The sequence below is a fragment of the Labeo rohita genome, chromosome 14 (genome assembly GCF_022985175.1).
Source record: "Labeo rohita strain BAU-BD-2019 chromosome 14, IGBB_LRoh.1.0, whole genome shotgun sequence".
Classification (NCBI taxonomy): domain Eukaryota; kingdom Metazoa; phylum Chordata; class Actinopteri; order Cypriniformes; family Cyprinidae; genus Labeo; species Labeo rohita.
In genome coordinates, this window is record NC_066882.1 from 9,932,002 (window position 1) to 9,944,236 (window position 12,235).

The 12,235-nt window shown below is 36.3% G+C and overlaps 1 protein-coding gene across 2 annotated transcripts in view; it reads right to left on the reverse strand.

Annotated features, from left to right (window-relative positions):
- The window catches only part of gria1a (glutamate receptor, ionotropic, AMPA 1a), an 86,397-nt gene that overhangs the window by 53,891 nt on the left and 20,271 nt on the right, over window positions 1–12,235 (reverse strand). For both annotated transcript variants that reach the window (XM_051127452.1, XM_051127451.1), the window contains exon 4: window positions 2,488–2,672. In XM_051127452.1, coding sequence (XP_050983409.1) covers window positions 2,488–2,672 — 185 coding nt within the window. The remainder of the gene's footprint in view (window positions 1–2,487; window positions 2,673–12,235) is intronic.

Below are 12,235 nucleotides of genomic sequence, written 5' to 3' on the forward strand. Positions count from 1 at the left end.
CTATTGAAGTGTTTATGCGGAGTGTGGAAACTGAATAGTAGCATGCTTACTGCATGACAGATGGAGGTGCCAATGTGGCCACTTGCTCTTAAAATGCTCTGTCTTTTTTGGTCATACAGATAAAAGTAATACATCTCTCGAATCTGTAAAGACCCAAGTTTATTTGTGTGCACTCATAATAACAACGAAACTTTGCGCTTTTGTAAAATAATGAAAGCATATAGGATGCGCTTTCTGCCGTCTCTGTCTCTGTGAATTTGAGCGCAAACTCCGAAACTCAGTGTATACTTGCCTTGCAGAGGAATATATCTATAGAGAGCGAAATGTCTGCTTTTAAATTAAAGGGGTCATCGGATGCCCATTTTCCACAAGTTGATATGATTCTTTAGGGACTTAATGAAAAGTCTCTAATATACTTTGATTAAAAATTCTGAATGGTTTTGTAAAACAACACCCTTTTTACCTTGTCAAAATGAGCTCTGCAAAAATCATCTCATTCTAAGGGGTTGTTCCTTTAAATGTTAATGAGCTCTGCTCACCCCGCCCCTCCCTTCTCTCTATGGAATGACGATCTTGTTCACTTTAGCCGCATTTAGCCGCTAAACTTTCTAACTACCACGTTATAAGGAAAGGCGATCGCAAAGATTTATAAAAAAAAAACGCTTATACACACTTCTGCTGTAAGTGAAGCTGGATCATGAATGATGTAGATCGGGAGGCGCATTCCCTTCACAAACAAATGTAATCCACTGCATCTTCAGCAGCTCAGATGTCGGGAGTAAATGACGACCACTACGTTCATTATTACATCCAGCAACACAACACCTCAATCGCTCATATTGAGATATTCTTGTCTAACTTACATCCCTGCTTCGGTATCGAAACAAGGAAAGTTACTGGACTGTGACAGCTGGTCTGAGGTAAGAGCTCATGTCAATCAACTATCGTGGGAGTGGCCTCTGTCAGTCTTATTTTTACAGATTAATTAAAAACCACTGCATGGATTTTTATCATTATAGGGTAGATTTGTACATACACTGCCAACACACATTAATGTTCAAACAACATGAAAAAGTGAAGTTTGCATCCGATGACACCAGTTCAATTCAAACCAATTCAAATAGAAAACAAGTTCTCAGATTATGTAATTCACATGAAACATACAGGCACATCACATTTGTCGAGATGACGAGTCAGTGTCGCTGACTTTATCTCTTAAGCCCAAAATGTGAGTGCTTATTAGGCTATGTAGGCAAATACAGGCTCATTATTATGATTTATATTGTTTATTAATAAATGTGTGAGGAAAAGTCAACTAATACTTAAAATAAATGACTACTAGTCAACCAGAAAAATCTTTAGTTGAGGGCAGCCCTACTTTTTAATGTCATACTGTAACTTTCTATTTCAAAAGAAGTACATAAGGAAATAAAACTGTTTATCAGACAGGGAGCACCATCTTATTTGCATTTAAAAGGACTAACACAAAAACGGTGTGTTTTGGCTCATACGCTAAATGTGGCAATTTTAACAAGCTATAAAATATTATCTGTCAGGTATTTTGAGCTAAAATGTCACATACGCACTCTGGGGACTTCAGAGACTTATTTTTCATCTTGTGAAAAGGTGCATAATAGGTCCCCTTTAAAATATTCCTAACTTTAAAAGTTCCACACAACGTCTCACATGCTTAGAGAATGATGAAAAACCTGCACTGAGAGCTTTTCCTCAATTAAACCCTCTGGCCCCTGGTGTTAGTGAAAGAATGTGAATCAAAGTGGGGGAAAATTACACCAATGTTGTTTTACGGTATGATTGGTGGACGCATGGTGATGGATGATTGCTTTCAGAGAGGCAAAATTTGTCTAGGCGTGCTGTGCAAATTGCCACCAAATGATGCAACAGCCTTAACTGTGGGCACCGTGCTATCAATAACACAACACGGCCTGTCAAGGGTTACTGTTAGAGGAAAGGAGAGAAAGGGAAGAAAAGGCATGCTCTCATTAATTACAGTAACAGGACGCTTCCTCCTCCTCCAGGCAGCGGAGAGAGGTGACAGAGAAAGTGACGCGTCACTATGGCTCCGCTGCCAACCCCAAATGTCAGCCCAGTGTTATTTATCTGCTCCGTCCTTGGCGCTTTTTGAGAGAGAGAGAGAGCATCTTGGGGCCTGTTGCACAGGCCACTCCATCTGATTCAAGTGGCCACAGGCTTCATTTGAGTATTCCAGCTCTGAATTATATTTTAAGTTGAGTCATCCGAGCCTTCGGATGATTACTCATATATACTCATAAGGACATTGTTATTAGCAGCATTAAAGAAGACTGTTTGTCGTGCTGTTTGTCTTGATCCAAAGACATATTTAAGTGATCTTAGTACATTTAGAACAAGGAACATTCTCAATTTGGATCCATAATTTGATTCCTCATTAATCTGGAGCACTTGACAGCATGTATGACTATAATAAGACTGGTAAGAGCCAATTACCTTCTTCAGGATGGAAGTGAGTCTCTCCAGCTCACAGTCGATGATGATCTGGCCCTCCTTCTTTTTATCCAGGTCCTGGAACACTTTGAGAAAGGAAGCTTCTGTCATTGTCTCCACGTTCACAGAGGTCACCAACCAGTTATGCTCTGCTGCAGTGTCCAGAACCTTCTGCAGAACTGACAGTCCTAGAACACAAATGAAAAAAAACTGGTTAATGTGTGAAATGTAATGTGTAAATAATGACATGCCGGTAAGTTAATTCATTAGGAAGTCACTCTGAAGCAGCTCAGAAGCTTGGAGGACTATAGTATTGACAGTCTGTTATCTCCAGGCACCTCTGACCATCTGAATGCCACTTTATTGGCTGTGAATTCAGTAAAACCTGCCAGGACGATACAGACAGTGAAGACTGAGAGCCACACTGTTCACAGACAGGAAATGGGGTTCGATTAGTGAAGACATTGATCTTGGCATTGGATTCACAGACGGTGAATGCATGTGTGCAACACCAAAGGACCAATCAGCTTTCTCCCTAGACGCCAACAAAAATCCCTCTAGATCGAAAATAATGCACTATTATAATATCAGTTAAAGCCAACAGTGTTTGAATACAAGTTTTGAAACCTAAAGTGCTATTTCTAATATTGTTAATAACAGTGGTTTTCAAAATTTTTAATGCCCTAGGGCTGCGTAAAAAATATGGATTTCTTGATTTTATCCGATTTCCATTTTCACGAAACAACATTGATTCTTAAATCCCAAGAATTGATTAGTCTAGCCTGTTTTCAGTTTATGAATGGAACATTGTAGCGCAAATCACATACAATAAATCGCAATAAGCTTTGTGCTTTGTTACTTTTGATATGAAGCAAAGTCTCAGACTTCAAATTATGTTCATTTTTTTTCTTTTTTTTACAATGAAGTTACAAAAAAGGCGACTAAAGCTGCCATAAAACGGCGCATATAAGTGTTTATTATTTAAGAGTCACATTTCAAACTTAAACAGCAACAGCTTTTAAAGTAACAGCAGCCAAAATATCCTAATTACCAGCTGCTGCTGTCTGTTAATCAAAGAACAAAATTAAAAACCAGGAAATCAATATCTTCTGTAGTTTTAAGCTTTATCATTTATTTAATTTAGATTTTAGTGTTTGATAACTTTATTAAATTTGGCTATATTTTCTTGCTGAAGGGCACAGATTATTATGACAGTTATTATAATGGGTTTATGTGAAGATTGTTTTAAGTTCACTTAAATTGCAAGTCTAATAAATGTTAAATTAAAAGCTCTCAATTATACTGTAATGTTAAATGGTCAGTGGTTAAATATTAGGAATAAATTCATAGAGACATCAGTTGGTATCAGTGATACTCACCTTCAGTCATAAAACAAAGATGGTATTCAACAAATATCAAAAATATACTTCCTTTAGGTTGTTTCTACATTCATTTGAAGTTTGAATGTGAAATTATTGCAATATAAAAGTATAATTAAAAATTGTAATGTTAGGTGAGATTCATCATGATTAATCGCAGTTAATTTCAGAAAAAATGTGTGGTTAATTAGTTAATTTTTTTAATTAATTAACACCACTAGTTTGTATACTGAAAAAAAAAAACGACTTAAAAAAGTTGTTTCAACTTTTGTGCTGCCTTAAAATTTTATGTTTACTCAAATATCCATTTATGTAGTACAACTTAACATTTCATGTTGACTAAACTTAAAAACTTTTTTAAGTTGTTTTTTTTACAGTGTATTACAGTATTTTTACAGTATTTTACAGCATTAATTGAGAAATTTTTTTCTTTGAGAAAATTTTGCTATGTACCCTATCTGATATATATCCAACATAATCAATATTGAATATAATCAAATTGAAATCGGAATTGAACCATGAGCTTGTAAAGCATAATCGAATCGAATCTTGAAATTTGTGTCAATACTGAGGGCTAAATACTATGCTCTTCTGGAGAGGGACCTCCTTCCTAAAATATTAATGCAAATATATTTTCACGTACACTAAATAAAAGAAATGAAATAAAACACCAACTTTTTGGAGCAGACATAACACCAGCCTCATCTCTCGGTTAAGAGCCGATTAGTTCTGAAGGATCATATGATCCCATGACGTGATAACAGTCGAAAGTACAAGCGTACATGATTGCTCTTATTATGCTGCTGCTGAGAGCAGTTTGCTTCTTGTGTTCTCAGTACTTCAGCACCATGGCCAGCTCCTTCAAACTCATCAAAACCTCTCCAAGTGCTCAACTGCACGCTTTCACAGCCATCTATGCTTTTTGCTGCGTGAGTACTTCACGGAACAAGCCTAAGTTTATCCAGTCATTTTGTTTTTTTAAACCCTGCTTCAAAACTGCCTATGAAAGTCTATGGCCTCCTGTAAATTCTGCCAGCCTCAACAAAGTGACATAAATACAGTAAGTCCCCTGTGAACATTTATATGGAAAATTGTTTATGAAATGTTTAATGGACTTACTCAGGTTTGTTTTATGTTTTGACCAGCGCCCAAAGTAAAAAAGCGTGCACTTGAATTTTACAGTCTTTGTTTAATGCAACACCACACAGCTGTTGCATGAGCCGTAATTAAAAAGAGAGCAACAACAAGGATGCACGCTTTATAATTTATGGAACCAATGGATCCCGCAGCAGAGATAACAGGAATAAATATTTCATTTATGGGGTGGGATGGACCACAAAATAAATCACAGGAAGCTGCAACTGTGCCAAAACTGTGTCATACTCTGCACTACAGGGACTAAACACTTAGGTAAAGCATTAGTTCACCCAGAAATGAAAAATTCACTCATTTCTTATACACCTTCACGTCACTCCAACTGAACATAATTTATATGTGTCAGAAAATGATTAAGTAGGACAAATGTGACCCTGGACCACAGAACCAGTCTTAAGTAGCACAGGCATATTTGCAGCAATAGCCAAAAATCCACTATATGGGTCAAAATTATCGATTTTTCTTTTATGCCAAAAATTATTAGGATATTAAGTAAAGATCAGGTTCCACAAAGATATTTAGTAAATTTCCTACCATAAATATATCAAAACCTAATTTTTGATTAATAATATGTATAACTAAGAACTTAATTTGGACAACTTTAAAGGCGATTTGCTCAATATTTAGATTTTTTTGCACCCTCAGATTGCAGATTTTTAAATAGTTGAATCTTGGCCAAATATTGTCCTGTTCTAACATTATTGTCCTGTCCTGGAAACATTATTTATTCAGCTTTGTGATGTATAAATCTCAATTTCCAAAAATTGACCCTTATGACTGGTTTTGTGGTCACAAATAAAAAAGTAAAAAATTAAGATAACAAATAAAATAAAATAAAATAAAATAAAATAAAATAAAATAAAATAAAATAAAATAAAATAAAATAAAACCTGTTAATTTTGTCAGGAAAAATGTCAGGAAAAAAATGCCTTAAAATGAAAATTCAATCATTGCTCATTAATCTTTATGTCATTCCAAAGCAGGATGACTTAAAAATAAAATAAAATAAAATAAAATAAAATAAAATATTAAATAAATAAAATAAGATAAAATAATTTAAAAACTGTTAATTTAACTTTCCAAAACCAGATGACTTTCTATTCATTATGCAACACTCAAGCTTCAAAAAAGATGCAGATGTACCATAAAAATATCATAAAATGAGTCTATGACTTCTGTTTGCTAAAAGTCTTGAAATATCCTAGCCTTTTTTGGCATGTTCATGAGAGAGATCATGCAGTTTGTGAATGAATTGTTATTTTGAGTCAGATCTTTTCAATGAATCAATTGATTCAGTTCACAAAACTGATTCAAATGATTCATTTACGGATGTGTTTCAGTTCTTGAGTTCATGGTCTCAATGATTCGGTAGCAGCGAATAACAACCACCAGAGGGGAAGATTATCAGTGAATAATGATTGTCTGTCACACAAAACAGTTTTACATTTCCTAGTCAAATCTGCATATTTCCCTTGCTGATAATGTAACAACAAACCTATGAAAATGGCTTGAAAAGTGCATATGGCTCCACAGTGTCATGTCTTTCCCATTTTCCAGTGCCTCACCTGTCAGGTTAATAAGTGTGTCGATGACATGAAGTGGCCTTAGGTTAACTACACTGACAATAGGTCACAGAGCTTCAGACTATGACAAGGCTCAGAGAGCTTTTTGTAGAATGCAATGCATACAGCACCACACACATTCTTTTCAAGCTTGCTGATGCTTAAAAAAAAGTAACTTCTAGGAATTCCTTCAGTTTAGTGCTGTTGTTGTGGCAACCAAGAACAGAACAGCTTGACCCTGCGCTCATTTTTATTCTTAGCAGTATTCACAAAGTTTTGTTGGATTAATTCAGTCTTTTTTTTTACCTAGTAACATGAGTTCCTATAGAGACAGGAATACACTTTTAAAAATAAAGGTGCTTCGCGATGCCTTAGAAGAACCTTTTTTGTTTAAATGGTTCCATAAAGAATCTTTAACATCTGAAGAACCTTTCTGTTTCACAAAAGGTTCTTTGTTGCGAAAGAAGGTTCTTTAGATTATAAAAAGGTAAGAAAGAGATGATTCTTTAAGGAACCTTTGACTGAATGGCTCTTTATGGAACCAAAAATGGTGCTTCTATGGCATCACTGTGAAGAACCTATTAAAGCACCTTTATTTTTAAGAGTGTAGGAGAACAGGTCTTTGGAAGTTAGCATCTGTCATAGAATCTGTTCATTGGTTGCTGAAGTAAAAGGTGGATATGCTTATGATACTTAAAGGGGTCATCGGATGCCCAAGTTGATATGATTCTTTAGGGTCTTAATGAAAAGTCTATAACATGCTTTGTTTTAAATTTCTAAATCGTAGTGTAAATAAAGCCTTTTTACCATGCCAAAATCCGCTTCTTTCTAGGCTGGGACCATTTACAACCGCATTTGGGATTGTTTGAAGCCGCATTTAAACTGCATTTTGGAAGTTCAAAATCGATGCACCATATCAGTCCATTATATGCAGAAAAATGCCCAAATGTTTTCCTCAGAAAACATAATGTCTTTACGACTGAAGAAAGAAAGACATGAACATCTTGGATGAGAAGGGGGTGAGTTCAATATATGTGAATCTTTGTTTTGGAAGTGGACTTCTTTAACAAAACTATCATTTTCAGTGATTTCAAAATCAATAGTTTGATTGCTGATAGTTTATTCAACACATCTACCATCAAATGACAGTGACATTTATATTTTATTGCATACAGTAACTGCTCTGCGGTAAAGCCATTCAAAGCAATTAAATTTTTGCTAATGATATTCTTTTGTTTTACGCCTGCGGTAATTATGAGTGTAACATCATGTCATTATTAACTATTAAACAGTGCCACCTTAGGGAATAAAAGTTAAACTGCATGTATTGAGTCATTAGATATTTAAATATTTTTGGGCAGAAAAAATATACTTACACTAATACACACCTTGGGTCTTTAGCGACCCTATACACTATTTATAAAGAAAATGAAAAACAGACATTCTTATAAATTGTATTAAGTATTAATGAATAGATTAAGAAATACTAATAAAGTTGATGTCTAACTTAGTGAATAGTGAATGATGTCCTGGGTCGCTAAAGACCTGAGGTACGCATTTAAGGGTTAATATACATTAAAATATAATTTATTTCAGTGATGCAAAGTTGAATTTTCATCAGAAATTACTCCAGTCTTCAGTGTCACACAATTCTTGAGAAACCATTCTAATATGCTGATTTATTTTTTTTATTATCAGTGTTGGAAACAGTTGTGCTGCTTAATATTTTTTTGGAACTTTTTTTCAGGATTCTTTGATGAATAAAAAATGAATAAGAACAGCATTAATTCAAAACAATATAAGTCTTTACTATCACTTTGTATCAATTTAACACATCCTTGCTGAATAAAAGTATAAATTTTTTTCAAACAAACAAAGAAAGAATAAAATTAGTGACCCCAAACTTTGAACAGTAGTGTATATTGTTACAAAAGATTTCTATTTTAAATAAACACTGTTCTTTTTACCCCCGGTTTCACAGACAAGGCTTAAGCCTAATCCCTGATTAAAATGTAAATTTGAGCTGTTTCAGCTGAAAGAAATTTGAACTGATTGGTCTTGAAATATGTCAGTGCCCTTGTTTTGTCTCAAGATGCACACCAATAATGTTTTTTTCTAAGGCATGTTTATAAAACTCTTAATTGAACTATGGCCTAGTCCTGGCTTAAACTAAGCCCTGTCTGTGAAACCAGGCCATTATGATTCACCAAATAATCCTGAAAAAAAAAAAACAGGTTCCAAAACAAATATTAAGCATCACAACTGTTTCCAACATCAATAATAAATCAGAATTATATTAGAATGATTTCTGAAGGATCATGTGACATTGAAGACTGGAGTAATGTTGCTGAAAATTCAGCTTTGCATCACAGAAATAAATTACATTTTAAAGTATATTAAAGTAGAAAACCACTATTTTTAAATTGCAATAATATTTCACAATATTACTATTTTTTATTCTGTATTTTTTATCAAATAAACGCAGCCTTGATAAATGCAGGATGAAAAACTTTTTTAAAAAAACATTAAAAGTCTGATCCCAAACTTTTGAACAGCAGTGTATATTTATGTTTTATGTTTTTTTTTTTGTTTGTTTGTTTGTTATTATTTATTTATTTTTGAAACAATGGTTTCGGCTGTAATGGGGACTACACGAATGGAAGTTTAAGAGAAGAACAATTCTTCCCAATATTATAGAGAATACAGGAAATGCATGACGGTAGGTAAACAAAGTAAATTTCATGAAGCAGTCCAATTAGACAATCAAATCATATTTACAGTGTTGGATTCTGAAGGAAAGAAAGCACATCCTGACAACAGAAGCAAGAAATATTGATTCCCTCCTCTGCTTCTGTCCGCCTCTGTTTTGAGCACTTGCCCTTTGACCCCTCTGCATCTGAGCCAGTGTTGCTTCCTGCTTGACTCAGTGTGAGTACAGCTGGACCACTTTAAGACTGCAGGGTGATTTGACATTAAGGAGCTCACACTCCCAGCAGGCTGAACAAATGGCTCACGATGCACACAGAGAACAGGGCCAGCGGGGGAAGACGTCTCTCCTTACCCATATTCTCACTCATCTGGGGTGGTGTGATGCTAACAGAGTACTACGCCAACATGGAAAACAGCACACGGTGGAGTGGCTGATTTTATACATATAGGAAGCTGACGCCGTGGCTGGGTTCACATACGGGCTACGTACATTGTCACACGTATGTCCTTAAAAGGCTTAAAATAACCCCGTAGACAGTGCAGCGCTGTATCTAGGCAACAAGAGGCTGGTGATATGGATTCCTGTGGTTTGGTTCCTCTCAGTCACAGAGTTAATGATCCTACAATCTTAACCCAGAGCCCTCAGCACTTCCACAAGATAAAACCATCACAGAGACACCCGTGGCGTGCATATAGGCAGGCATCAAACCTATTGTGTGCGTGGAGCGATGACAGAACTGACAGCGACAAGGCAAAAAGAGAGGCGGAAAGAAGGGAGCTGGCGGGGAGAGCATTGAGGGGAACTACATTTCTTAAAAAAGACCTGTAATATGCAGATCGCGTCATGCTCCCATCATGGTCGGCTGAGCCGAACGTCTGTGACAGATGGTGACACATTATGGGGACACTGCAGCCGATTGGCTACGGGGGGAAAACACACCTGGTGCTGACAGGTGTGTCAGATTCTACCTGCTCGGGGAGCAGCGCCGGATGCCCGTGACTTTTCTAGAGCAGATCTGGGAATTTCAGGTATTTATTTTGAAGCGAGAAGAGACAGCCGTTCAAAATTCCAGTATGGCTGTGCTGTGGGATGGTACATGGCAACAGGGTCCAAAATTAACACTCGCCGGGTGCCAAATGCAAGTAAAAATTGGGTTAGTCACCACTTGGATGGTAACTTTCTTAGAAACTGTAACATAAGACATCTTTTAAATCAAATTACAGTAGTTAGACAGTCTAATTTAAATCAAATTAGAACAACAGTCTGACTCTCCCTGATGTAAAAGACGAGCATGTTTTAAATAAATCCAACTATCTACCAAAGAAATCATCTGTCTGAAAACACTTTCTTGACTTTTACCAAGGTGGAAGCAGTGTGATGGCTAGCCTGTCCTAGACACGGTTCTAATAACTTGTACATGAGAGGATATTGCTGCTTCTTTTAGGAAGATTAACTTTTTCCTTCTTTATTCTTCATAACCCAAGAATGTGGTGACACATACCTGGGGTTACGCTGCCTAAATGGTGCAGTGAAGTATAGTTTGAAAGGTTGCGCGTTCGGCTGTACGCATATGCTGAGCTGCTTCAGACAGTGCACCAGTAACGCTTCAATGGACGAAAACACACACACTTACGTCAAAATGCCCGGTTTTGGTGAGAAACCTCATAAACGTAGTCTTAAATGAGTTATAAAGTCTTAAATGTTTGCAAAGAGTTTGGAGAAATCGGATCTGTGTCAGATTTGCGTCACGTGCACCATGTTTTAAAGAGACCGCACTGCTTTTAAAGTGAAACCTGCTGAATTTGATATTTCAGAGCCTAAATATAAGAAATAATAGCTTTCAATTATACTGTAATGTTGAATGGCTAAAATTAATAGGTAAAATAGATGGAAATGCATTTACACCAGTAGCAGAAAAAAAAAATGTAAATATGTTTAGTCATTGTAGTAGTAAAACTGCCTGCTTTTGCAAAAACAAAAAATTGCCAGTATATTTTATCATGTCACCAGCCACTGGCAGGTGTGGCAAAAATTTTGTTTCAGGCCCTGGTGTCAAGCTAATATACAAAGTTTTATCACGGCTATTAGTGTAGGGACAGTTGCAACACATTGTTGAAACCATCCCAACACGCTGCCCCTTACTACAACGTTGATTTAAAAGCTTGCCATAACATTACATAATTGTAATTTTATGGATTAATAACAAACCCCTTTAAACAGCAAATTAGTCCGGAATCAAAACTAGCCCAATCGCACTTCGGTGGTCGGTTCCTTCCAGGAAAAATCGCATTCCAGGGGGGAAAAAGACATTTTTTAGGCTGGGTTCCTCTGCTAAAATTCACATTCCAGGAGCATTGTTGCGGTCGCTTCAACCCGCGGACATGGAAAAACAACCTGTGGCAACAGTGTTAAAGTAGCCCAATTCCGAGGGAAAAATCACAGACTTGGCAACACTGGAACACAACAACCCTACATGATAAAAATCCATTCACCCCTTTTTTTAATCCCCAAAAACCTAAACAGGCCCAATTATTAAGGTGTTTTGATTTTCTGAGCAGAATGATGTCATACTGCACAGGCCCCGCCCACAATCCCTGACGGAATGTCCCATATTAGCATATTCTAGCTGTGGTGACAACGTCTCGTAAGCAGTGCAGGTCTTCATTTTCTCCCAACATTAGAGCCTTTGAGGACACAGTAGATTAGTTTTGTTTTTGATAGTAATGTGCCACCAAATACACAAAACATAGAAGAGAGGGGTGGAGTGAGCAGTAGCTCATTATCATTTAAAGAGACATGCACTGAAACAGATCGCTGTGAACAGAGCTGTTTTGACAAGGTAAAAAGGTGTTGTTTTACACAACTGTTGAGGAATTTTAATCAAAGTGTGTTGCTGACATTCCATGAAGACCCTAAAGAATCATACCAACTTGTGGAAATTGACA